This window comes from Microcebus murinus, chromosome 2, assembly GCF_040939455.1.
Source record: "Microcebus murinus isolate Inina chromosome 2, M.murinus_Inina_mat1.0, whole genome shotgun sequence".
NCBI lineage: Eukaryota > Metazoa > Chordata > Mammalia > Primates > Cheirogaleidae > Microcebus > Microcebus murinus.
This window is the reverse complement of record NC_134105.1, coordinates 41,957,144-41,983,183: the sequence shown is the minus strand read 5'-3', so window position 1 is coordinate 41,983,183 and position 26,040 is coordinate 41,957,144. Positions and strand designations below refer to the sequence as shown.

Genomic DNA, 26,040 nt, shown 5'->3' with positions numbered 1-26,040 from the left:
GGAAAGTGAGGTTCAAGAAAGGCCAAATGATTTGCCTAAAAGCCACCCTGAAATTATGAATAAGTTAAAGAAGGTGCAGACTCATCCTCCAGTCTCTTAGCATCAAGGTGCTCAGAACCTTAGCCTGAGCCAGCTGGGACAGGGGCCTCAGACCTGGCAAGATGGAATGAGACCCCACTGCTGAGCCCTGCATGCAGCAGGTAGTCGGGGCTAACTGCCCTGGACTCGGCTTAGAAGGCAAGCCACTGGTCAGTAGGAGTGTTCTGCTTTGCCCCAGACCAGTTCCCTCCGTGAGGAATCCTTGTCCACACGGCAGTGTTCAGACAACATTCATGCCAGAGTTGCAACAATTGATTTAACAGACTTGGCTTATATAAGAAAAATCACACACACTCTACACAAATTAAATGTTTCAAAAATATGCTTCCCAGTCATGTCCTAGTGTTGAGATGCCCCACAGGTTTCCTCCTGCAGGGCCACTTGTCATTGTAGGTGACTGCCTGGCATGCCATGCTGGGCTCCAGGAGGTGAGGTTTTGAGGTTAAGATTTGGTTGTTGGGCCAAGGGACACAGGAATAGCGGGACCTTGCTCTGCCCATCACCCCTCCTTCCCACGGGCTTCCCGAGGGAGCAGATCCAAGGACCAGTTTAAAAATTGGGCCCTTACTGACTATCCAAGCTGGCGCCTGGGAGCCCAACCCAGAGCTCCTTAGTAAACTGGGCTCGGGCTCTAGACTGGGCAATCGTGGGCGGCTGCTCCCCCCAGCCCAAGTCCAAAGCTGAATCTTCCAAGCAGCTGGTTCCTGAGCCTGAAGCCGTGGGTCTGACATCGAGACCAGTGAGAGGAAGCCAGGGAAGGAGAGAGGGCCACCAGGGGGCCTTGGCTTGGCTCACAACTTGGCCAGGTGGCAAGAGGGTGTCAGAGCAATCTGTCCACCACTTGATGACCTCTTGGAAGCTGGAAGTAGGAGAGAACTCACACGTGTGACTTTGGAACTCCTGGTAACCCTACATACACACCCGAAGTCCGACTCCTCTCGAGCAGGGGTGAGAAAGGCATGTGTTTTTAAGGGGTCAGTGGTGTGCAGGCTGGCTTGCAATGGCTTGCAAGAGCCATTCGGCACACCTCCCTCCACTTCCACAGCCAGTGACATTGGCAGCCTGGAATCATCCGCGTGGGAGCATTCACACCATGGAATTAGCACACACTACAAGTCAGGGCTTGTTTTGTTCTGGTGTTATATTAATAGCAGGGTTTTCCAGAGAGACAGAACCAATAGAAGATTTATAGATATATAGTCATGTGTCACTTAACAATGGGGAGACATTCTGAGAAATGCATCATTACATGATTTTGTCATTGTGCAAGCATCCTAGAGTGCACTTACACAAACCGACATGGTATAGCCTCCCGCCTCCTGGGCTATACGGCCTGGCCTGTTGCTCCTAGGCTGCGAGCCTGTGCAGCATGTTACTGCACTGAATACTGTAGGCAACTGTAACACAGTGGTAGTCATTTGTGTATCTAAAGATATCAACATAGAAAAGGTACAGCAAAAATATGGGACCACCATCGAATATGTGGTCTGCCATTGACTGAAATGTCATTATTAGGTATACGACTGTGTATATAGAGAGAGACAGAGACAGACAGATGCACAGACACACAGAGAGAAACTCGGTATAAGGTATTGGTTCGTGCGATTCTAGAGGCTGAGAAGTCCCAAGATCTACAGTCAGCAAGCTAGTGCCAGGCTGAGCCCAAAGGCCTGAGAACAGGAAGAGCCAATGGGGTTAGTGCCAGTCTAAAAGGCAGCAGGCTCCAAACCCAGAGAGAGCCAATTTTGCAGTTCAGATCTGGGGGCAGGAAGAGACTAATGTCCCAGCGTAAGCACTGAGGCAGGAGGAGTTTCTGTGTATTCAGTCTTTTTGTCCTATTCAGGTCTTCAACTGGTTGGATGAGGCCCCCCCGCCACAGGAGGGCAACCTGCTTTACTCAGTCTACTGATTCAAGTACTAATCTCAGCCAGAGACACCCGCACAGACACAGCCACAATAAAAGTTTGGTCAAACATCTGGGCACCCCCGGGCCCACTTACATTGACACATAAAATTAGGTACTTGCTGTTTTGTGTTGAGAATCAGCTGTTAAACATGTGCCAGCACATCACTCATCCAGCACCTCTCCCGGTGACCCCCAAATCCAAGCTGAGCAGGAAAGGTGGCCCCTGCGCCCTGTCTCTGGCCTCAGGGCATTACCTCTTGGGCTCTGAACCCTCTGCATCTCTGTCACCACCCCCCACGCCCTTGTCCTCTGTGCTCATTTTGGCTGAATCCCCATTCCACAAACCCAGTCCTTTTGGGTTTTTATGGAGGCTTCATTATGTAGGCATGATCAATTGAATCACTGGCCATTAGTGATCGACTCAACCTGCAGCCCCTCCCCCCTCCTGGAAGGTGGATGAGACTGAAAATTTCAATCCTCTAATCACTTCTTAGTCTTTCTGGTGACCAGTCCCCATCCTAAAGCTGCCTAGGTGTCCCCAGCCACCAGACATCTCATTAACATACAAAAGATACATCACTCAGGAGATTCCAAGGGTTTTAGGAGCTGAGTGCCAGGAAACAGAGATGAAAACCAAATATATATATATTTCAAAACATCACAGATACACTCTGAGTTAATTTTTGTACATGATAAAAACGACTGATCATGCTTCACTTTTTGGCATATTAATATCCAATAGTTCTAGCACCATGTGAAAAAACTATTATTCTCCACTGAATTCTCTTTGCACCATTATTAAAAATCAGTTGTCCATATATGTGTGAGTCTGTTTCTGGATTCTATATTCTGTTCCTTTGATCTGTCTACCTTGATGCCAATTCTATGTAGTCTTGATTCCTGTACTTCATAACTCTGTAAATAAGGCAATGTTTTTCAAAGTTGTTTGGCTCTTTTGTGTCTTTTTTATTTCCATGTAAGTTTTAGGATCAGCTTGTCAACTTTCACAAAAAAATTACCAGGATTTTTTTTTTTTTTTTTGAGACAGAGTCTCGCTTTGTTGCCCAGGCTAGAGTGAGTGCCATGGCATCAGCCTAGCTCACAGCAACCTCAAACTCCTGGGCTCAAGCAATCCTCCTGCCTCAGCCTCCCGAGTAGTTGGGACTACAGGCATGCGCCACCATGCCCGGCTAATTTTTTCTATATATTAGTTGGCCAATTAATTTTTCTATTTATAGTAGAGACGGGGTCTCGCTCTTGCTCAGGTTGGTTTCGAACTCCTGAACTCAAACGATCCGCCCGGCTCGGCCTCCCAGAGAGCTAGGATTACAGGCGTGAGCCACCGCACCCGGCCTTAGGATTTTTGATTGGCATTGCACGAGTTTATAGATTAATTTGGGGAAAAGTGACCTCTTAACAATATTGAGTCCTTTTTTGGGTTTTGTTTATCTATCTTCAAATATGTTCAGAAATATTGAATCCTTTGACCCATGGACAAGCTATATCTCCCCCTTCTTTATGTCTTCTTTAATGTCTCAGCAGTATTTTATTGCTTTCAATGTACAGATCTTGTATGTCTTGAACTCCTGGTCTCAAGCGATCCTCCTGCCTTGGCCTCCCAAAGTGCTGGAGATTACAAGCGTGAGCCACCGCACCCGGCCCGATATTGTCATCTTTAGTCAAATTTATACCCAAATGTTTCATAATTTTGATGCTATTATAGACGGTATTTTCAATTTTCAATTTTTTATTGTGTTGCTAGTATATGGAAATATGCCCTCTAGCCTGGGCAACAGAGTAAGACCTTGTCTAAATAAGTAAATAAACAAATACTCAGAAATCATAAAGGAGACATTACAATTAAAATTGATGCCACAGAAATACAAAGGATCGTTAGCAACTATTATGAACAAGTATATGCTAACAAATTGGAAAACCTAGAAAACCTAAAAACCTGGAAAACCTAAAAAAAACCTTTGGCTTTTTTATCCTATTTCCTGAAACCTCGCTAAACTGACTTCTTAGAGCTAGAGCTAGTAGCTTTTTTGAAGATTCAGTAGGATTTTTTACATAGATGACCAAGTTGCCTGTGAATAAAGATGGTTTTACTTCTTCCAAAACAGTCATTCTGACACGAGTGAGGAAGTAGCTGCTTTCTGTAAGACACTCGCACTCTAAAGAAAGTGTTTGAAGTATTCTTTATCATTATGCAAGCTTTGTGGCTGAACCTGTGGTGTCCAGGTCTCCTCTTCTCTAGGGACAACCCACCCACTCTCTCACTGGCATGAACAGTGAGGGAAGGAGCCCAGGACGTTGTGACCAGCCTCCATAGACCCACCTGCAGGCTGGATGGGGTGCCCACAGGGCTGACTCTGTGGGTGGAGCCAATGCTCCCAGTGGCTGGACACGGCCTGGCGGTCAGCAGTCTCCTCAAAGCATGAGGCTCTGCTGAGCTTCCAGAAGTGTCCTGGGATGGAGATGGGATGTTCCTGGAAAGTTCTAGAATTGCCAAATATGCTACACTGTGCCACCCCTTTTTGGACTTTAATGAACAAGGAGCCAAGCACTCGCTTTAGAATAGAAAGGCTTCCAAGAGTGTCAACCACATTCCACCCCTTCAGTCCGTTTGCTGTCTGGCCCCCACGTTCGTGTCATTGCTGATTCCAGTTCTCAGGATATTCGATCTCTTGTAACATAAGATATCTGGCCCCAGGTGTCCCAGCAGGCATTGTGACCTCCAGGTATACAGTTCCAGCAAAGGTGGTCCCAGCACATCTCTCCCCTCTCCCAGGAATTCTCATGCGTCCTTTCTCGCCCCCTTCCCACACCCATCCTCCCATCCCCAGATTTGTCTTCAGGCCTTGGGCCTCCAGTCACCGCAGGCTGCCCTTCACGTGCGGCTTTAAGAAGTAGGATCTGAATCATAATCCACTGTTGGACGGCACTTCCCCTTAGTGAAAGGTGTGATCCTTTCCCTTTAAAAAGACAGAAAAAAAATGGAAGTAATCACTCGGAAGGGACCGGGCTCCCTGTCCCTGGAGGGACACCCATGGAGACGGATGGGCACCTGCTGATTGCGTTTCACAAGGGATCCTACATCAGGTGAGAGGCCAAAATCAACAACCTCTAGACCTCTTCCAACAAAACGGCCTGGTTCTATGGGGAAGAGCCTGCCAATCTGCACCTAGTTCAGCTCATTAGAGAACCCAAGTTGGTTTGCAAGAAATTCAAGTAAAAAAAATCATAGTGCCCGAAGAATTTTCTAGCCCAACCCTGAGAACGAGACAGAGGACCAGAGAGAGAGGCAGGAACTTACCTGAGGTCACCTGAAGGCCAGAGTCCCACCCAGAGCTCCTGACCTTAGTCCTGTGTCCCCTCTTATGCTCTGATTCTTTCCGAGGAGTGGAACCCGGAGGACCCTGGTTCCCATCCTAGAAACCACTTGAAGATGGCATTTCTGTAGAGACCCCTGCTGTGTGTGTCCAACATCAGCCGCCAGCCCTTACGTTGCACATTTTATGCACTTGTGTATTGCCTGTCTTCCCCCCACCAGGTGTGCACTCCACAAAGGGAGGCAGGACCTGGATTTCTTAACTGGTACTTCCCCCACGCCTAGACCATTACCTGTGCTTAGCAAATACCTGTCAAAGGAAGAAAGGTGGAACACAGGGCTGGCTCAGCAGGCAAAAGGGCCTGTCCTGCCATTCAGTGGGTCTCCGTGTCTCTGTCTCCTCACTCTTGTGCGCTGCCCCTGTCATCTGGACTGTCAGGACAGCCTCCTTTCCTCTGCCCCCAGCCCACTCCCCCACCCCACAATGCCACAGAGTAAGTTCTTACAACACAAGAGTTACTTCTCGTTAAAATCCTGCTGAGTGGGGAAAAATATTTGCAACGCATATCTGATAAAGGACTTACACCTAGGATATGTAAAGAACTCTCAGAACTTAATATAAGAAAACAAGCAACCCATTTTCCAAAACATGCAAAAGACTTGAAAACATGAAGTTGCTGGAGCCTCAAACAGGCCTCAACAGGACTTTTCAAACAGGTTGAAGATTGCTGGAGCCCAGGAGTTCAAGACCAGTCTGCACCACGTAGCAACACAGCAAGACCTCGTCTCTACAAAAAGGTTTTAAAAAGTAGCCGGGTGTGGTAACATGCACTTATAGTCCCAGCTACTCGGGAGGCTGAGGCAGGAGGATTGTTTGAGCCTAGGAGTTTGAGCTTGCAGTGAACTACAATGATACCACTGCACTCTAGCCTGGGCAACGGAGTGAGACCTTATCTAAATGAATAAATAAACAAATACTCAGAAATCATAAAGGAGACATTACACTTGATACCACAGAAATACAAAGGATTGTCAGCGACTATTATGAACAAGTATATGCTAACAAACTGGAAAACCTAGAGGAAATGGATACATTCCTAGATAAATAAAACCTACCAAAATTGAACCATGAAGAAACAAAAAACCTGAATGGACCAATAATGAGTAATGAAATTGAATCAGTAATAAAAGTATCCCCACAAAGAAAAGCCCAGGGCCGGATGGATTCACTGCCAAATCCTACCAAACTCATAAAGAAGGACACTCAAACTATTCTTCTCACACTAATCCAGAAAACTGAAGAGGAGGGAATTCTTCCTAACCCATTCTATGAGGCCAGCATTACCCTGATATCAAAACCAGACAAGCACACAACAAAAAAGAAAACAGGCCAGTATCCCTGATGGACACAGATGAAAAAATTCTCAACAAAATACTAGCAAGTGAATCTAACAACACATCAAAAAGATAATATGCCATGATTAAGAGGGATTTATCCAGAGATTCAAGGATGGTTCAACACAAGCAAATCAGTAAATGTGATACATCACAGCAACAGAATAAGGGACAAAAATCATACGATCATTTCAATAAATGCAGAAAAAGCATTTGATAAAATTCAACATTCTTTCATAATATAAGCCCTCAACAGATTAGGCATAGAAGGAATATACCTCAACATAATAAAGGCTGTATAGGATAAAGCCAAATCTAACATCATACTGAATGGGAGAAAGCGGAAAGCCTCTCCTCTAAGAACTAACACAAGACCAGGATATGCCCACTTCTACCACTCTTATTCAACATAGCACTGGAGGTCCCAGCCAGAGAAACCAGGCAAGAGAAAGAAATAAAAAACAATCACACTGGAAAAAAGGAAGTCAAAATTGTCCCTCTTTGCAGATGACATGGCCTTATATATAGAAAAACCTAAAGACTTCAAAAAAACTCTTAGAACCGATAAAAAAAATTCAGTAAAGTTGCAGAATACAAAATTGACATACAAAAATCAATAGTGTTTTTTTGTTGTTGTTTCTTTGTTTGTTTTTGAGACAGAGTCTCACTGTGTTGCCTGAGCTAGAGTGCCGTGGTGTCAGCCTAGCTCACAGCAACCTCAAACTCCTGGGCTCAAGCAATCCTCCTGCCTCAGCCTCCCAAGTAGCTGGGACTACAGGCATGCGCCACCATGCCTGGCTAATTTTTCTATATATATTTTTAGTTGGATAATTAATTTTTTTCTATTTTTAGTAGAGATGGAGTCTTGATCTTGCTCAGACTGGTTTCCAACTCCTGACCTTGAGCAATCCTCCCACCTCGGCGTCTCAAAGTGCTAGGATTACAGGCATGAGCCACCATGCCCAGCCATCAATAGTGTTTTTATACACCAATAACTACCTGGAAAAAAAAATCAAGAAAGCAATCCCATTTACAATAGCTGCCAAAAAATAATAATAAAATACCTGGGAATAAAGTTAACCAAGGAGGTGGAGGGCCTCTACAAGGCCTTTCTACAAGAAAGGCTTTCTACAAGGAAAACTACAAAACACTGATAAAAGAAATTGAAGAGGACACAAACAAATGGAAAGACATCCCATGCTCTTGGACTTGGAAGAATTAATATTGCTAAAATGACCATACTACCCAAAGCAAGCTATAGATTCAATGCAATCGCTATCAAAATGCCAAGGACATTTTTCACAAAAACAGAAAACACAATCCTAAAATTTGTATGGAATCACAAGAGACCTTTAATAGTCAAAGCAATGCTAATAAGAAAAGCTGGAGGCATCACAAACATAACTTCAAAACATACTACACAAAGCTATAGTAACCAAAACAACATGGTATTGGTATAAAAACAGACACACAGACCAATGGAACAGAATAGAGAGCCCAGAAATAAATGCACATATTTACATCCAACCAATTTTTGACAAAGGTGCCAAGAACATACAATGGGGAAAAGATACCCTCTAATAAACAGTGCTGGGCAAACTGGATATCCATATGCGGAAGAATGAAACTATCCTATCTCTCTCTCACCATATACGAAAATCAACTCAAGATGGATTAAAGACTTAAATATTAAGACCTGAAACCTTAAAACTACTAGAAGAAAACATAAGGAAAATGCTTTAGAACATTGGTCTAGGCAAAGATTTTATGGCTATGACTTCAAAAGCAGAGACAACAAAAACAAAAAAATAGAGAAATGGGACTATATCAGACTAAAGCTTCTATACAACAAAAGAAACAAGCAACAGAGCAAAGAGACAACCTGTAGAATAGGAGAAAATATTTGTAAACTATTCATCAGATAAGGGACTAATATTCAGAATATTCAAGGTATTCAACAGTAAAAAAACCACAATTAATCCCATGAAAAAGTAGGCAAAGAACATAAATAGACATTTCTTAGAAGACATGCAAATGGTCAATAGGTATATGAAAAAATGCTAAACATCACTAATTATCAAGGAAATGTAAATCAAAACCACAATGAGCCTGGGCGTGGTGGATATGCCTATAATCTTAGCACTCTGGGAGGCTGAGCCAGGAGGATTGCTTGAGCTCAGAAGTTCGAGACCAGCCTGAGCAAGAGTAAGATCCCTGTCTCTACTATAAATACAAAGAAATTAGCCAAATAACTAAAAATAGAAAAAATTAGCTGGGCACGGTGGTGCATGCATGTAGTACCAGCTCCCCGGGGAGCTGAGGCAGGAGGATCACTTGAGCCCAGGAGTTTGAGGTTGCTGTGAGCTAGGCTGACACCACAGCACTCTAACCTGGGCAAGAGAGTGAGACTCTGTCTCAAAAAAACAAAACAAAACCACAATGAGATATCATCTCACCACAGTTAGAATGGCTATTATCAAAAAGATAAAAAAATAATGCTGGCAAAAATGCAGAGAAAAGGCAACTCTTAGACACTGTTGGTGAGAATGCAAATTAGTGCAGCCATTATAGAAGACAGTATGGAGGTTTCTTTAAAAACTAAAAATAGAACTACCATACAATGCAGCAATCCCACTCCAAGGTATTTACCCAAAGGAAATGAATCAGTATGTCTGATTTCAAAGAGATGTCAGCACTCCCATGTAGATTGCAGCACTATTCACAATAGCCAAGATATGGAATCAACCTAAGTGTCCATCAATGGATGAATAAATAGAGAAAACATGGTATATAAACACAATGCAGGCGGGGTGCAGTGGCTCACGCCTGTAATCCTAGCACTCTGGGAGGCTGAGGCGGGTGGATTGCTCGAGGTCAGGAGTTCAAAACCAGCCTGAGCAAGAGCGAGACCCCGTCTCTACTATAAATAGAAAGAAATTAATTGGCCAACTAATATATAGAGAAAAAATTAGCCAGGCATGGTGGCGCATGCCTGTAGTCCCAGCTACTCAGGAGGCTGAGGCAGTAGGATTGCTTGAGCCCAGGAGTTTAAGGTTGCTGTGAGCTAGGTTGACGCCACGACACTCATTCTAGCCTGGGCAACAAAGTGAGACTCTGTCTCAAAAAATAAATAAATAAATAAATAAACACAACACAATATTATTTGGCCATAAAGAGAATGAAATCCTGTCATTTGCAGTGACATGGATAGAAACGGAGGTCATTATTTTAAATGAAATAAGCCAGACCCAGAAAGACAAATACTGCGTGTTCTTACTCACATCTGGAAGCTAAAGAAGTTGAACTCCCAGAGGTAGAATAGAGCAATAGTTACCAGAGGCTGGGAAGGGTGAGGAGGATGAGGAGAGGTTGGTTAGTGGGTACAAACATACAGTTAGAAGGAAAAAGTTCTAGTGCTCAATAGCACAGTAGGAAGACTACAGTTAACAATATTTTATTGTATATTTTGAAATAGCTAGAAGCGAAGATTTGAAATGTTCCCAACACAAAGAAATGATAAATGGGGATGGCTATCCCGAATGCCCTGATGTGATCATTATGCATTGTGTGCATGTGTCAAAATATCATATGTACCCCATATTATTTGTCAACAGAAAAATAGACAAAGAAAGGGAGAGGAATTATCGGGAGAGCGATGTTGCAATGTTTTTGGGAAACGGACAGTACAGGAGGCATTAGCAGGGCTGAGAAGGCTGAAGAGCAAGCTGCCTGCAGCAGGGGAAGCCAATGAGACCCTCCTGCCACCAAACTTCAGAAAGGCCCAGGAGGTGGAGGCACCAGTATCTCAGAAACCAGGCACAAGACCAAGCTGCAGACAAGAGGGAAAGCTAGACATGACTCCCCGCCTACCGCTTGGCCACCCAAGCGACTGGAGGTTTAGTTTGTGAAGAAGGTTCCAGACAGGAGGGGGTGTGGGCGGGGAAGGCCAGCGCAGTGGATGAAGGAAGATGGGCCCCACAGTGAGAAGAGAAAGAGTAAGAGGAAGTCCACACACCTGAGGAGAAGGAGAGAGACCACCAGCCTCCTTCCCTAAACACCAGCAGCCATACCTACCCCCAACCAAGACGGAGGATTCTCTTCTAGAAAAGCTGAATGACCCCTGAGAAAATAGCCAGACACCCTGGCATTTGAGGGTCTGCCAATGGGAAGACCAGATCCTCAGCCAATCGCTCCCAGCGAAGCCAGTGGTTGACAGGTCCCACCCAGACTCACGGCAGTTTTTAGTGCTTTCCTCTTAAATACGAACAAACCAGTGAAACAAAAAAGGGAAATTGGAAGAAGACTAAGCAGGGGACAAAAGAATGTAGGGAAACTAACTCATATCCTTAGATGAAAGAACATACTGCATACATGACACAGAACTGGGTGCTATTAAAAGGGAAAAAAAGAGGCTATCCACAACACAAAACAGCTCTTGAAAATTAAAATATACAATAGCCAAAATTTTAAAAGGCAATAGTAGGGTAGATAAGGACAAGGAAATTTTACCAGAAAGTAGAAGAGGAAAGGCAGAGATGAAAAATTTTAAAAAGTAAAAAAAAAAAGGTAAGCAAACTAGAGTGCCAAACAAGGACATCGAACATTCACCTAAAAGATTCCTGAAAAGGAGAAGAGAGAACACGGAGAGGAATCATCAAAGACAAAAACTCAAGCAAGATTTTCCCAGAGTAGAAGGTGCTTAGTCTCCAGATGGAAGGAACCCAGTGAGTACCCAACACGATGGATGAAAACAGACTCACACTAAGACCCATCAGAACATGAGGGACAAAGAGAAGATCCTAAAAAGCTTCCAGAAAGGAAAATGCAGGTCACATACAAAGGACAGAAAACCAGAATGGCACCAGACTTCTCAACAATCACACTTGAAGCTAGGAGGCTATGGAGCTAAGCCTTTGAAATTCCAAGGGAAAATTATTTCCAACCTAGAATTTTATTTCCAACCAAACTATTGATCATATATGCAGGTGGAAAGAATCAGAAAAATTTTCAGGCAGAGTATGGTGGCTCATGTCTATAAGGCCAGCAGCACCTTGGGAGGCCGAGGCAGGAGGATCACTTGAGCCCAGGAGTTCAAGACCAGCCTGAGCAATACAGTGAGACTCCTATCTCTATGAAAATAGAAAAATTATACAGGTGTGGTGGCATGTGCCTGTAATCCCAGCTACTCAGGAGGCTGAGGCAGGAGGATCACTTGACCCCAGGAGTTTGAGGTTACAGTGAGCTATGCTAATGCCACTGCACTGTAGCCCAGGCAAAAGAGCAAGATCCCATCCAAAGAAACACAAAGAAACATTTTCAATCATGCAGTTTATCAAAAACATTACCTCCCATCGCCCTTTCTCAGGAATCTCCCAAAACAAGGGAGCAAATCAGGAAGGAAGAAAATACAGGACTACTTTGATTAAAAATAAATAAATAAAACATTTTGGGCCAGGCCTTCTGGCTCACACCTGTAATCCCAGCACTTTAGGAGGCTGAGGCAGGAGGACTGTTTGAGGCCAGGAGTTCAAGACTAGCATGGGTAACACAGTAAGACCTCATCTCTACAAAAAATTTAAAAATTAGCCAGGCATGATGGTACGTGCCTGTAGTCTCTCTTGAGCCCAGCAGTTTGAAACTTCAATGAGCTAGGATCACAGCACTGTTGCTCCAGCCTGAGCACAGAGCAAGATGCTGTCTCAAAAAAAAAAAATTGTTTTTTTTAATTACATTTAAAAGCTCGTTTTCCCTGAGCAATCTGGTCCCCAGAAGCTGGTCCTCATGTCCTCACCATAATTTCCAAAAACCAAAATGTTCAATTCTAAAGGGCATGTTTATTCACATTTCAACATTCTGAAATTGAGATTATATTGCAACTGATGGTCTCCTAGATAAATAAAATATGGCGTCAGCTAGCACTTGCAAGCTGTTTTATAGTTTGCCACAGTGTTTCATGCACCTTCCCTTTCTTGGGCGTCAGCACAACTTCCTGAAATGAGTTCACCAACTCCACTATGAACAACAAAAAATGTGTGGCTTCCACATGGTGAAGCCACTCAGGGCAAAGTCCAGACCATGTGTGCTGTGGGTGGAAGATTTAGCATTGATTGAGTACCTTTTCCTTACTGAGAGTTTTCAACAGATCATTTCATTTGGGTCTTCTCAGATATCTGCTCTTTTGACAGCTGAAGGAAATGAGGCTCAGAGAGGTTAAGCAACGCGCACCACCTCACACAGCCAGCAGGTGCCAGAGCCAGGATCTGAACTTGAGCTCTCTCCACTGCCTCCACTGTTTGGCTGGCATTAGGGGCAGCAGCTGTGTTCCCATGGGAACCGAGCATGGGGAACCCCCAGCCCACCCCTGAGTAAGCCCTTCCCTGCCCTCGCCCCCTCTCTGGAGCGTCAGTTGCACTCACTGCATGATCATGTCCCGGTCCAGGTCCGAGAGGTAGCGTTTGGATCCAACCAGGAACAGGGACCGGTAGCGCTGCCGTCTGTCCTTTGTCTCCATCAGCCAGGTGTTCAGGTAGCGGCCCACACCTACCGGGTTCTGCACCAGGGAGAGGATGGCAGGACATCAGCAAACCTGGCCTGGGGACTTGACCTTGGCCTCCTCTCCTCCTCCTAGACTCTTCTCTGCTCCATCTGTTATGAGTTGAACTGTGTCCCCCAAAAAGATACACTGAAGTCCCAATCTGAGTACCTAGGAATGTGATCTTATTTAGAAACAGGGTTGTTGCAGACGTAATTAGTTAAAACGAGGTCATACTGGAGTAAGGTGAGTCCTTAAGCCAATATGACTGGTGTCCTTCGAAGAGACACACAGAAGGAACACGGCCATCTGAGGTTGGAGCAATGATGCATCTATGGGCCCAGGAATGCCAAGGACCCCGGCCACCACCAGAAGCTACAAAGAGGCAAGGAAGGATCCTCCCCTACATGTTTCAGAGGGAGCATGGACCTGCGGACACCCAGATATGGGACTTCTAGCCTCCAGAACTGTAAAAGAATACATTTCTGTTGTTTGAAGCCACCTAGTGTGTGGCCCTTTGTTACGGCAGCCCTAGGAAAGGAACACGCCATCCCACCCAGATGTCTGGGTTGTAGATGATACAAGAGGCACCAACAGAGAGGTTCAGAAAGATGTCACTGGCTGAAGGTAACACAGCAAGGGCAGAAGAAAGGCAGGACAAGAACCCAGCTATCTGCAGAAACAGTGCCCAGCGTGGGGCTGGGAGACCAGAGACTAGTCAGTCTCTAGAGTCAGGACCCAGAGACTAGTCGCATGTGAGGCAGAACTTGCCTCCCACACGGGAGAGGCCTGTTCCAGGAGGGAGCAGACTCCAGGCTAGAGCGTGTATGCAGAGGGCTCCCTGCCCTGGCTGCACATCAGCCCATCCCACTGTGGAGTGGCCTGCTCTGTAGTAGCAGCATGGTCACTTGGCTCTAGTCTAAACATTTTCCTTGGGGTCCCCGAGCGAAGCCCATCTGCCCTGCAGGAGGTGCAGGCTGGGGGTGAAGAAAGGAAGGATTGGTCCTCACCAGGATGGGTAAGTGGAGGCTGGGCACACTGAGGACCCTGCAGTCACCTGGGGAGCTAAGGAGGTGGGGTGGCTGGCACATTCCCCTGGGAGGAGGAAGAGCTCGGAGGTGGGGGTGCGGGGTGAGCAGTGGGAAGGAGCAGGACAGGAAGACAAGGACGTTACAAGCAAGCCATTCCCAAGGAAACCACGGGAGACCTTGAAAGCAGAAAGCTGTTCAAAACCAGGCAAAACTAACCCGTGGGGCCAGAAGTCAGGCCAGGGGCTACTTGGTAGGGGTGGGGCTGTGCAGGGGCTCCTGACTGCTGGAAACAAGAGCTCTTGAATGCACGAGGAGGTAGTTACACAGGTGAGGCCATTTGTGATAATTTATTCACGCACGAACCTTTCTATATGATTACTGGACCCTAATCAAAGGTGTGCTCATAAACTGAAGATTGGAGTAAGAGAAATGGAGTGAGGTCAATGCCCAAGGCCACTGTCAGTTCAGGAGGCAAGCACACACCCCAGGAGCTTAGCTGCTTTACAAACCACTAACAAACCAAAGGGTGCGTCACTCACTCATTTGTCACCCACTGGGGATGACTGCTTCTAGGGAGGGGGACGAGAGCAGGAGAGGGAGGGGCCAGAGGGGGCCTTGCTCAGCGGGGGTGAGCTATGGGCCAACTTCACTCTCTGAGAAGATAAGAGAATGGGATGGCTGCAGAGAGATGTCTTTTAGCTCACTGGTTCTCCAAGTGTGGTCCTGGGAACTTACTAGAAATGCAAATTCCCGAATCCCACCCCAGGCTTGCTGCATCAGAAGTTCCAGCACTGGCCCAGTGACCTGTGTTTTAACAAGCCCTGCAGGTGATGCTAATATCTGCTCACCCAAGTGTGAGAACCAATGCCTTTGAAAAATAAGACAGGAGGAGTGGCTGTCAGGAAGGGTAGCATTGGCTTGGTCCAAGCATCAGCTCCCAGGGGACGAGGGTTCGAGGCTGCCTGCAGAGGCAGGAGAGTGTTCCCTGCCCCCATGTATGCCCCATTCCAGACCCACACTCACCCAGCTCCCCAAAACATTCTGGCTGGCCTTTGTGCCGGACCGCTTGGCGGCCAGCAGGAACGGCGGCTGGTTGATGTATTTGGGTTTCTCCTCCGGTGGAAGCCAAAAGCCGGGGCCAGATGTGGCCTAGGGGTGAGGAATGAAGGCTGGGAGGTGGAGAGGCCCTGGCACTGGTCAGCCTGGGGCAGGGGCAGGGGAGGACTCCTGGCAGCTGACTGCGCCTGCCCAGCCGCCCTGGGCCTTGACCCAAGGACAGTGGGGGGTGCCCAGCTGCCTCCCAGCAAAGGGGCCATGCAGTGCCCTCACAGCCCATGTCCCCTGCCCCACTTCATCTGCCACCCAGAAGCCTGACACCTTGTTTCAGGTTCCCAAGGGCCTTCACGGCCTGGTAGGGTCCAGAGAGATGTTCCAGATCCCAGTCTGGGGCGTGGAAGCCACACAGGCCTTGCACTCAGAGGAGCTGGGTTTCAACCCCAGCCCCTCTCCCCCTTTCTGGGCAAATCCCTCCCAGATCTGGACTTTGGCTTCCTTTTGTGAAATGCAGATGAGAATCCCTTGGGGTGGGGGAAAGGGGAGCAGGAGAGCGCCTAGCAGGCACTCAGGAACCGCTAGTGCTGTTTGCTTTTTCTGGACTCTGCTCCTGCCCGTATGCTAAGGGGCAGGCCCTGCTCGGAGGCCTGATTGAAGCCCAGGGCCTGCTGCGACCACTGGCTGTGCACCCAAGCCCCCTCTCCTGCCTGCCCTGACACCAAGGCACAGCCCACTGCTCCCTTGGATGGTCCCTCCTCTGCCCGGCTCCAGTATCCCCTCGCCCTTTCCCCAGTGCCCTGAGGGCCAGGGTGGAGACAGACACTGGCCGGGCCCTCCCTGGGGGAGGCTCTAAGTACACAGCCTCATCTAACTCTCACGCCACTCCACTGTCCTCACAGTACGCCGAGGCCCAGGGAGTGACAGGGTCTCACCCCAGTGACTGGTATGCTCAAGGCCAGGACTGGAAACCAGGCTGGTCTGATCCCCCTCAAGACAGCCACCCCACCCACCCCGGTCCTCACGGGCCAGAGCGGAAGGACGGCCTTGGGGGCACACTGACCAGTGTTCGGGGGCACTGGCTAGGGGTGGCCCAGTAAATCCTCTCCGGAGGGGTTTTCGGGTTGCGGGGAGCTTTGGAAAAAACCCCATGCTTCTCATTGTAACATGAGTTAAGCTCGTCTACGAAGCTCTTGAAATTCATCAGCTCCCTGGGCTTCTTTCTCTGGGAATTGGAGAGAAAGAGATGTTATGCCAGCAGAATCATGAGCCCCCTCTCTCAACCCTCACCCACAACCAGCGAGAGGAAAGTGCCACCTGCAACGAGGTGTCACTCCCCACCCTGCTGTGCATGCGTCCCAGGTCCCAGGCAGGCCGTATGGGGTGAGGCCAGCCTCCAGGCCCACCCTGACTGGCCCTGTGGGTTGGGAGCAGACGCCCCACCAGCAGGCTGAGACGGGGTTAGGCTCTTGCACCCGCTACGCAGCACACCTGGCACCCAGTTCATCCTCGTCCGTTCCCTCTCTCTTTCAGTGACTTGTGACATTTATCGAGCCAGGCACCATTCTCAGCAGGAACGACACTTCACAACGCAGAGTACTAACCACTATACGATCACGGCAAGCTACCGGGACGCCACGACACTTCAAATATTTAAAAAGCAGCAGGCATGACTGGAGGAGCAGAGAGGATTTGGGGGGCAGGGAAGCTACTGTGTGTGACACTGCAGTGGCGGGTGCGTGTCACACGCCGGTCCAAACCCACAAAACGCACACACCCAGAGTGAACCCTAAGGGGTGAACTATGGACTCCTAGTGATCATGGCATTATCTGTGTAGGTTCATCGACTGGAGCAAACGTGCACGTCTGGGGGGACATGGAGAGAGGGCACGCTGTGTGTCGTGGGGAGGTCAGGGGTGTACGGGAACTCTCTGTATTTTCCACTCGGTTTTGCTGTGAGGCTGAAACTGCTCTTTGATAAAGCCTATGAAAACAGACAGACAGGCCAGGCGCGGTGGCTCACGCTGGTAATCCTAGCACTCTGGGAGGCCGAGGCAGGTGGATTACTCGAGGTCATGAGTTCGAAACCAGCCTGAGCAAGAGCGAGACCCGTCTCCACCATAAATAGAAAGAAATTAATTGGCCAACTTATATAGAAAAAATTAGCCGGGCATGGTGGCGAATGCCTATAGTCCCAGCTACTCGGGAGGCTGAGGCAGCAGAATTGCTTGAGCCTAGGAGTTTGAGGTTGCTGTGAGCTAGGCTGACGCCACGGCACTCACTCTAGCCTGGGCAACAGAGTGAGATTCTGTCTCCAAAAAAAAAACAAACAGGCCGGGCGCTGTGGCTCACGCCTGTAATCCTAGCTCTTGGGAGGCCGAGGCGGGCGGATTGCTCAAGGTCAGGAGTTCAAAACCAGCCTGAGCAAGAGCGAGACCCCGTCTTTACTATAAATAGAAAGAAATTAATTGGCCAACTGATATATATACAAAAAAGTTAGCCGGGCATGGTGGCGCATGCCTGTAGTCCCAGCTACCCGGGAGGCTGAGGCAGAAGGATCACTCGAGCCCAGGAGTTTGAGGTTGCTGTGAGCTAGGCTGACGCCACGGCACTCACTCTAGCCTGGGCAACAAAGCGAGACTCTGTCTCAAAAAAAAAAAAAAAAAAAACCAGACAGACAGAAACAGCGTGGCCGGGCCGTGTCTGCAGCGCGGTGGAGGGTCTGAGGCCCCTGCTGCGCCGGATGGGACAGACGGAGATCTGGGAGGTCCTGGGGAGCAGCCGGGGGTCGGAGGGAAGGGCTCAGCTCAGCGGCTCATCTGTCAACTGGTCCCAAAGTCCTTCCACATTAACCAACCAGCAGCCCTCCTATCCCTCCTGAGGCCTTCGCCACAGCACTCACCACCTGCTAACATCGTCCTAGAATTTTTTTACTCATTGGTGATTGTGTTTCTTTTTCCATTAGAATGTAAGTTCCACAGGGCTGATTTCCCTGCACCTAGACTCCTACCTGGCCTAATTGCACGCACTGAGTGAATGCACAGTGGAGACAAAATAAACAGGTAATTAGACAAATACTCAATTCCAGTTGCTATCATCATGAAGAGACAAAGCATGGCGTGCTATGAAAGCACATAACACAAACCTGAGGTGGGCAGGAAAGGAGGTGTCAAACTAAAATTCCACCTCGGTTTCCCCTCCTGGCCCTCATTAGCAGAGCATTGGCACTAAACCAGCCAGCTGAGGTGGGCCTACGATGCCTGTGAAATGTTTCCCAAATGGCAGGACACCGGCCCTGTGCCACTGTGTCCCTGCAGGCCCCGCAGCCAGCCCCCGGCCCAGCCCTGGCACTGAGGGCCACCCCCACACTGTGCGGTTCCTGCCCCTGCAGAGCAGGGGACTGACTGTGAAGCCAGACAGACATCCTGGGGGTCAAACCCCAGCTCTGGCCCCTACCCACTGGGTGACAGGCCTCAGTTTCCTCACAGGGAGCCCCACCCTGCCCTGGCTGTGAGTGGGATGTGGGAAGGGCCCTGTGTGGCACGTGGCACACAGGGTGGTGTCCTGGTGTTAACTAGCGAGGCCTGTCACTGTCACCCTGCTGGGGAACGGACCCCACGCCTCCCAGGCACGCACCTGCGTAGAGTAATGTCCGTAAGGCACGGCCTTGCTGCGGTCACCGGAGAAAATGTCATACGGGCCGCGGGTGCCGACCGATTGCTCCAGGTATGTCTCGATGCCACTCTTTAAGAAGTAGGTGCCAGGTCCCAGACCACTCCCCTAGAACACAGCAGAGGCCATGAGGCCTGCAGGAGAGTCGCAGAGGTGGGCCCAGCGCCCTTCGGGTCTTGGTTTCCCCGTCTGCCCCGGGAGGCTCCCTCCAGCACAGGAAGGCAGACCCAGCCCGGCCGGGTCCGGGGTTACCTGATGAGCCAAGGGCGGCGGCTTGTTGGTCATCCTGCACATGAGGCCCTCGGAGTGGGACCGGTTCCAGGCATTCTCCTCCAGCTTCGAGTAGGGGTTGCCCTTCTCCCCGTAATTCCCGGGGCCTGGGTTGTAGTTCTGTGGGAGCATGAGGACCGTCAGGCCCACTCCTCATGCAGAGGCACCTGGGAGAAAGACACCTGGGACCACCATCCCTGAGAGGGGGACGGGATTTACAGGGTGCCCACGTGTCACCCACCCCCAGCACACAGCACTGCGGCTCACACAGTCACCCTCAAGTTCAGCCTCCTCACCATGGCCCCACTGGCCTGTCCAGGTGTGACTTGCCACTTCCTTGCCACACCCCCACTTTTTGGCCAGCCTGGGCTCCTTGCTGCTCCCCAAGCGCGTGCCACTCTGCCCAACCTCCTGGCCCTCACTTGTGCGTGCCGTAACCCCCACCCGAATGCCCCTCCTCCCCTCTTTGCCTTGGAAAATCCTACGAATCCCGCAAAGCCGGCTCAGATGTCCTCTCTCCTGGGAATGAAGCCTCCCTTCCCCGCCACCTCAGACAGGTGCAGGCTTCGGCGACCTCAACAGTTCCATCCTTTCTGCCCTGCATTGTGGCCCTACGTGACATGAATGGCTTTCTCATTGTGCCGTGAGCAGTGCTGTGACAGGAAAGACCTGTAGTCCTCAGTTCAGATCCTGCCTCTGCTGCTTCCTACCTGAGTGGCTTTGGGCCTTCTGAGCTTCGTGGTCCATATTAGCAACATGGGATAGTAATACTTCCCACCAGGGTAATGACAATGAAGTCAAATACTGTCTGTAAAGTCCCCTGCATGGTGCCCGCACACAGTGGGCACCAACACATGATAAGTCAGGCAGGAGTGGCTGACTGTCTTGGAGAGTAGGAGAGGTTAAAACTGCAGCTGCAATGACCATCTGGGACTGGGCTGCCGGGGCAGGAGTGTGGTCTTTGCAGGTGCAGCGAGGAAAGCCACTCACAGTGTAGGCGGGTGGGTGGATCGAGATCCTCGGGTAGACACCTGGCAGGACGATTGCCGCTGCTCTGCACCTTACAGCCACACGGAGTCGCTGCCACCCCACAGATGGCTCAGCTGTGCCCACCTCTGGGCCCTGAAACCTGACCCTGGGGAAGCAGGACGCTAACGGGCCAAGGACCTCTGCTGGGGGAGTCAGGCCACTGCGGGCATCAGATTTGTTCACCCCCGAGGAATGCCACCACACACCACCTCCTTCCAGGGTTCCCAGGTGTGTTCTGGAGAAAACCGCCAAGGGTAGCTGGGCCCATGCATCGTGTTAGGACCCCCACTAGCCTCAACACCTTGGTCCTGGAGGTGACCTGATGAGAGCAAGTCAGCACCATCCGAAATTATCAGATGGGGAAACTGAGTTTTGGAGAGGCAAACGTGTGGCAGAGGTCCCACCTCCAGAAAGGGGCAGCACCAGGGTTCCAACTCCAAAATCTAAGATCTTTCTGAGTGTGTGCCAGGCACTGTGGAAGGCACTGGGGGGCGGGTGGGCAGTGGGCAGCCCAGGTCCTGGGAAGCTTGAGAAATGAAGGTCAAGACAAGGGGTGAGGCCAGGTGCCAGTGGCTCACGCCTATAATCCTAGCACTTTCGGAGACGGAGGCAGGCGGATTGCTCAAGGTCAGGAGTTCGAAACCAGCCTGAGCAAGAGTGAGACCCCATCTCTACTATAAATAGAAAGAAATTAATTGGCCAACTAATACAAAGAGAAAAAATTAGCTGGGCATGGTGGCGCATGCCTGTAGTGCCAGCTACTCAGGAGGCTGAGGCAGGAGGATTGCTTGAGTCCAGGAGTTTGAGGTTGCTGTGAGCTAGGCCGACGCCACGGCACTCACTCTAGCCTGGGCAACGAAGCGAGACTCTGTCTCAAAAAAAAAAAGACAAGGGGTGAGAGTGGCCCTGCTCCGGGAGCCCACAAACCACGTCCGGCCCAATGCCAGGCACTTGCATAATCTCATTTCTTTCTTAAAACCTGTTTAGTGCCACACTTGGGCTGATGAGAAAGCCTATGACTTTAACTAGAATGTTATGTTGTCAGAGCTTTTGGGACACAAGAAGGAATGATTAATTTGGCAGGGGAGTAGTGTGGGAGTGGAGGAATCATCACTTGTAAGATTTTTTTTTTAAGCTGGGCCTTGAAGAATGAGAAGGATCCCCAAAGATGGGTGTGGGGGGCGGTGGGAAGGTTGCCCAGGCAGAAGGAGCACAGGCAGGAGGAAGAGGGACTAGTCAGACTTGTCCCACCAACGGCCCTGCCATCGGCTGGGCTGAGCTCTGACATTTGACCCTGTCCTCCACAGAGAGGCAAGGAACAAAGCCCAAGAGCTAACGGAGCCAAGCCTGTGGGTGAAGTGCTGGGGTACACTGGACACCTCAGATTCAAATCCTGCTTCTGCCACCCCGTGCCTCTGTGACCCTGGGCACTGGGTTGATTAGCCTTTCTGTATTCCGGTTTTCTCATCTGTGGAGTGGACATAATGACAGTGCCTACTTCACAGGGCTGTAGTGAAGATTAATTAGTGAGTGGTAAGTGCTATGCTAAGTGTCTGCTATTATTACTTTAGATTTGCAGGTAATGACTCATGTTTAGATGCCTCCAGGCCTCCTCTCTCCCTAAGCTAGCTACAGTTAGAGCTTCTGCACCCGGAGATGCTTCTGCTTATCCCTGGAACATGGGAAATAGTAATTCCTAGCCTTTGTAGAGGGTTGCACAGTGGTGAGGTGTGGGAGCTCCAGCTTTGCAGCCTGGCACAAGTTGCATATTCTCTGTGCCTCCAGGGCATATCTGGAGTGGTTGCAAATAGTTAGAATGTTTTGGAGCACCTGGCACTTAGTAGGCATGCGTGCACTTATGCAGTACACAAATGCTCACTGTGTTCCTACTATGTGCCAGGCACTGCTAGGGCCTCAGAATGCCTCAGTGAATGAACCAGGCAGACGTGGTCCACCCTCAGGGGCCACTGTCCAGTGGGAGAGAAACACTAGACACATGATCACATTAGGGACTCCTAGGAAGGGAGCTGTCCCCTAGTGGGGCTCAGGAAGGCTTCTGGAAGCTGGGAGCTACAGGATGAGTAGCCGTGCCTCAGGCAAACTGGCTGCTAGGGGAGGAAGGGCATTCCCAGCAGAGGGAACAGCAGGAGCAAAGCCCCAGCTGAGAAAGCATGGCACATCTGAGGAGCCGGGATAAGGACAACGGTGTCCAGTGCAGAGAGTTCAAGGCCAAGGCACAGGAGGAGCACCCAACAAACACAGCACTGGCTCCTCTGGTAGGGGGTGACTGCTACCTTCTTCCTCATGATCTCTGAGCATGAGCCTCACTCAGTGTGCTCCCTACAGGGCATGATCACCCCACAATGCTGTCTCCCCCACCTCTCACCACCATCCCCTCCTACCAGGATGCCCCACCCCTGGCCCTCATGAGCAGGGTGTGCCCCTAAAAATGTAAACCAGGTCCTGCCCCTGTCAAACCCTCCACTGTCCTCTGACAACACCTGGAATAGCACTCGAAGGCCCCGCTTTGGCTGCACAGCCCTCCCAACCCAGCCATTCACTCCTCTGCCCTCTCACCTCATCTTGCCCTCACCTGCCCCATCCCACCCCCCACCCCCCGGCCACCTCGGCCTCCTGCCTGCTGGTCTGATTCGACAAGCATGTTCCCACTGCCTGGAATGCTCTACCACAGATATGAGTCTCCCTTGCTCAGGACCTGCAGGTTTGCTCAAATGTCACCTCCTCCTAGAGGCCTTCCCTGACTACTCTCTATATTGCACCCCATCACCATCTATCCCTTCCCTGCATCATCTGTCCTCACAGCCCTGACTATACATGTATTTCCTTCTTTCTACTGTTGTAGAAAGCCACTAGGATGTCCACTTCATGAGGACAGGGACCTTGTCTTCAATACTGCTGAATCCTCAAGGCCTAGGACAGTGCACGGCACTTAGCAGGTGCACTGCTCCCAGGCTGGCTGGCTGGCTGGATATACAGATGGATGAATGTGTTGAGGACCTAATGTGTGCTGGGCTCTTTGCTGAGGACCCAGAGATGAACCAGACCCATCCCTGCCAGCACAGATGACAGCCAGCGGGCCCAAGGCTGTGGCACAGGAAAGCTGAGGGGCTGTGGGGACCCGGGGAAAGCCTGGCCGAGCCGGGGGAGGAGACAGGTCCAAGGAAGGGTGTTCGCAGCACTACCCAGGCTGATGCTCTGCAGCCAGGGGGGAGGCGGAAGGGACCCTGCTCCACGTGTGAGAACACCTACCCCGATGAGTCCTCGGAAGCGAACCTCTCCAGAGCTGAGCAGCCCCCGGGTGCTACATGGTTTCTCATTCAGCAATTCTAAGAAGTCTTTGAAGTTGTAGTAGCCAGGCCCCAGCTTTTGCTCCTGCCCCAAGAAAAGAGGGTAGCAGGTGAAAACTTTGTACTTGGGAATGTCCACGCAGGAAGAAGCCCAGGGGACAGATGGTGTTCCTTAAAGGACGAGCCCCGCCTGGCCTTGCGAGCACACTGAAGGCCACACTGGAGCTACGGCAACGGACAGGAAGACCTGGCCCCAGAGGCCTCACCTGCTGCTCCTTCTCTTTCATGATGGCCTGGTACTGGAAGTGGGGCAGCCGGGTCAGCCGGGTGGCTTCCTGGGCCTTGGCCCAGCCTGTGCCCACCTCCTTCTTTAGCTTCTTCTTGCTGAAGCAGGTCTCCCGGGAGTTGTAGGTTCCAGGTCCTATGTGGGACTGAGGCAGAGCACGATCAGAGCTGTGCCGGCTGCGCACACTGGTCCGCCCTCAGAGCAGGTCGTCACGAGGCCGCCAGCCTGACCTGGGGGCGAGAGCAATCCTCCTCTGCGGGCCCCACTCCCAGCACCACGCCTGGCACTGGAGGGTTTGGCGCTCAAGGTACAACTGCGACATTCTCCATCACTGGCCCCCTCACACTTTGGGAAGTGCAACAGCTCGTTCCAGAACCCACAGCTAGGCAGTGCAAGAGCTAGAAATGGCACAGTCCTGCACTTGTCACACACATCAGAAACGCCAACCGGCCAAGCTCTGTGCCAGGGGCTGCAGGCGTGGGGAGGAAGAAGATAGGCCCCTTGCCCAGCTCAGCTCATCCACCAGGGTGGGTGACTCCAAGGGGCAGTGGCCAGACCCCACACGAGGAGTCAGGGAAGCTGTGCAAACTCACCAGTTCCACAGAGTAACGATTAAAGTATGGGGCCTCCGTGAAGGTGCTGTACTTCTTCCGGTTGGGATAAACAGCAGAGACGTCAAATCTGGGGAGGCATGGAGACCCAGTAAGAGCCCAGTGCCTGGCACCTGGCTCTGGCTTGGGCAGCTCTGGGGCATGAGGGAGTTGGCTTCCTAGGGAGATGACCTTGGAGCTGGCCCTTGGCAGATAAGCAGCAGGGAAGCAGAAGTCCCCATGCCCACTCACCCCACCCCACCCACCTCCGCCTCCCAGATGCATTTTTTTCATAGCCCTTATCACTACACAACATTTTATACATATACATATTTTATTATCCACCCCCTCTGCACTCCCCCACAAGAGTGCAAACTCCATGAGTAGTGTTTTGCTGCTTTGTTCACTGCTGCAGCCCCAGATCCTAGAACTGCCTGGCACATAGTAGCTGATATATAGATACATGGGTATATGTAGATACAGGTATCTACCTATCTATCCAGAGAGGAAGAAAGGCACCAGGGTTGAAATCCCACCCATTACTTTTTAGCTGAGTGACCTACTATGGGCCAGGTCATGTGGCCTCTCCAAACCTGGCACATAGTAGGTGCTCTTGGAATGATTTTAAGGAACTTAGTAAGGATGGTAAAAGAGCTCTGGGCAGGTAAGGGCAGGAGGTGTGAGCGGAGAAAAGCCCAGCCCCCTCCCCAAGTTCCCGCCTCCGGCTCCCCCCCAACCTTCCCCCCCCAGCCCCCACCCCCAACCCCGCGCAGGTGGGCGCTCTCTCCCCCCTAGGCAGGCTGAGGGTGTCTGGGGGCGCAGACGGGCCCCACCTGTGGCTCTGCACCCCAAAGGGTGCCCCGCTGAACCACTTGTTGGGCATGGCGCCGGCCCGGCCGGCAGTGAGGTCCCGAGGTCCCGAGGTCCCCAGGAGACTGGTTGCCCCAGGGGCGCCCCCGCTGCCACGGCAACCCAGGCCTTGTGATTCGCCGGCCAGACCGGCCACGCCTCAGCCCCGCAGCCCCGCAGGCGCCCCCTAGCTTTTTCGCTCACCCGTGCACATTTTCAGAGCTTCCTCGCCTGAGAGCCTTCCCTGGCCTCTGCGGATTTCATGGCCCCTCTTGGCGTTTAATATGGATGCCATTGGGTCGGGTTTTAGAGTCAGTTATGGAGGAATTTTTTCTGATTTCTCTCTTTATCCTAGCGCCCTGCACGGGGTCTGGGAGAGCTGATGGGAAACTGAGGCCCACAGAGAGGGCACGACTTGGGCAAAGGGCATCCCAGCTCCTTCTCCAATTTGGGGATGGAAGGAGGGGGCTTGGGAAGGATGGCCGGGGCGTGGGGGGGAGGGGGCAAGGCCAAAGAGAGGAGCAAGGAGCTGCAGGGACAGTCAGGACTCAGCGGGTCCCCAGACTCCCTGAGCCCACTCTGGACAGGCACTGTGCAGAGTGCCCGGGACCCAGATGTGGTCTCTGACAGTAGTGAGGGAAACAGTGACCACACAGTGTGGTCGGGCGTGTGAGAGAGGGAGGCCTCTGACC

General features: G+C 50.5%; 1 protein-coding gene across 1 annotated transcript; it reads right to left on the bottom strand.

Annotated features, from left to right (window-relative positions):
* Positions 1 to 3,734: 3,734 nt before the first annotated feature.
* On the bottom strand, positions 3,735 to 25,450 carry CIMAP2 (ciliary microtubule associated protein 2). Its single transcript, XM_012749684.3, has 10 exons — positions 25,333 to 25,450; positions 24,503 to 24,590; positions 23,890 to 24,054; positions 23,586 to 23,708; positions 19,269 to 19,406; positions 18,981 to 19,124; positions 16,408 to 16,569; positions 15,318 to 15,443; positions 13,148 to 13,281; positions 3,735 to 4,980 (listed from the first exon to the last, which is right to left on the bottom strand). Exons 1-10 carry the CDS (start codon positions 25,380 to 25,382, stop codon positions 4,908 to 4,910), a joined length of 1,203 nt encoding a protein of 400 aa, XP_012605138.1. The 5' UTR covers positions 25,383 to 25,450; the 3' UTR covers positions 3,735 to 4,907.
* Between the last annotated feature and the right edge of the window lie 590 nt (positions 25,451 to 26,040).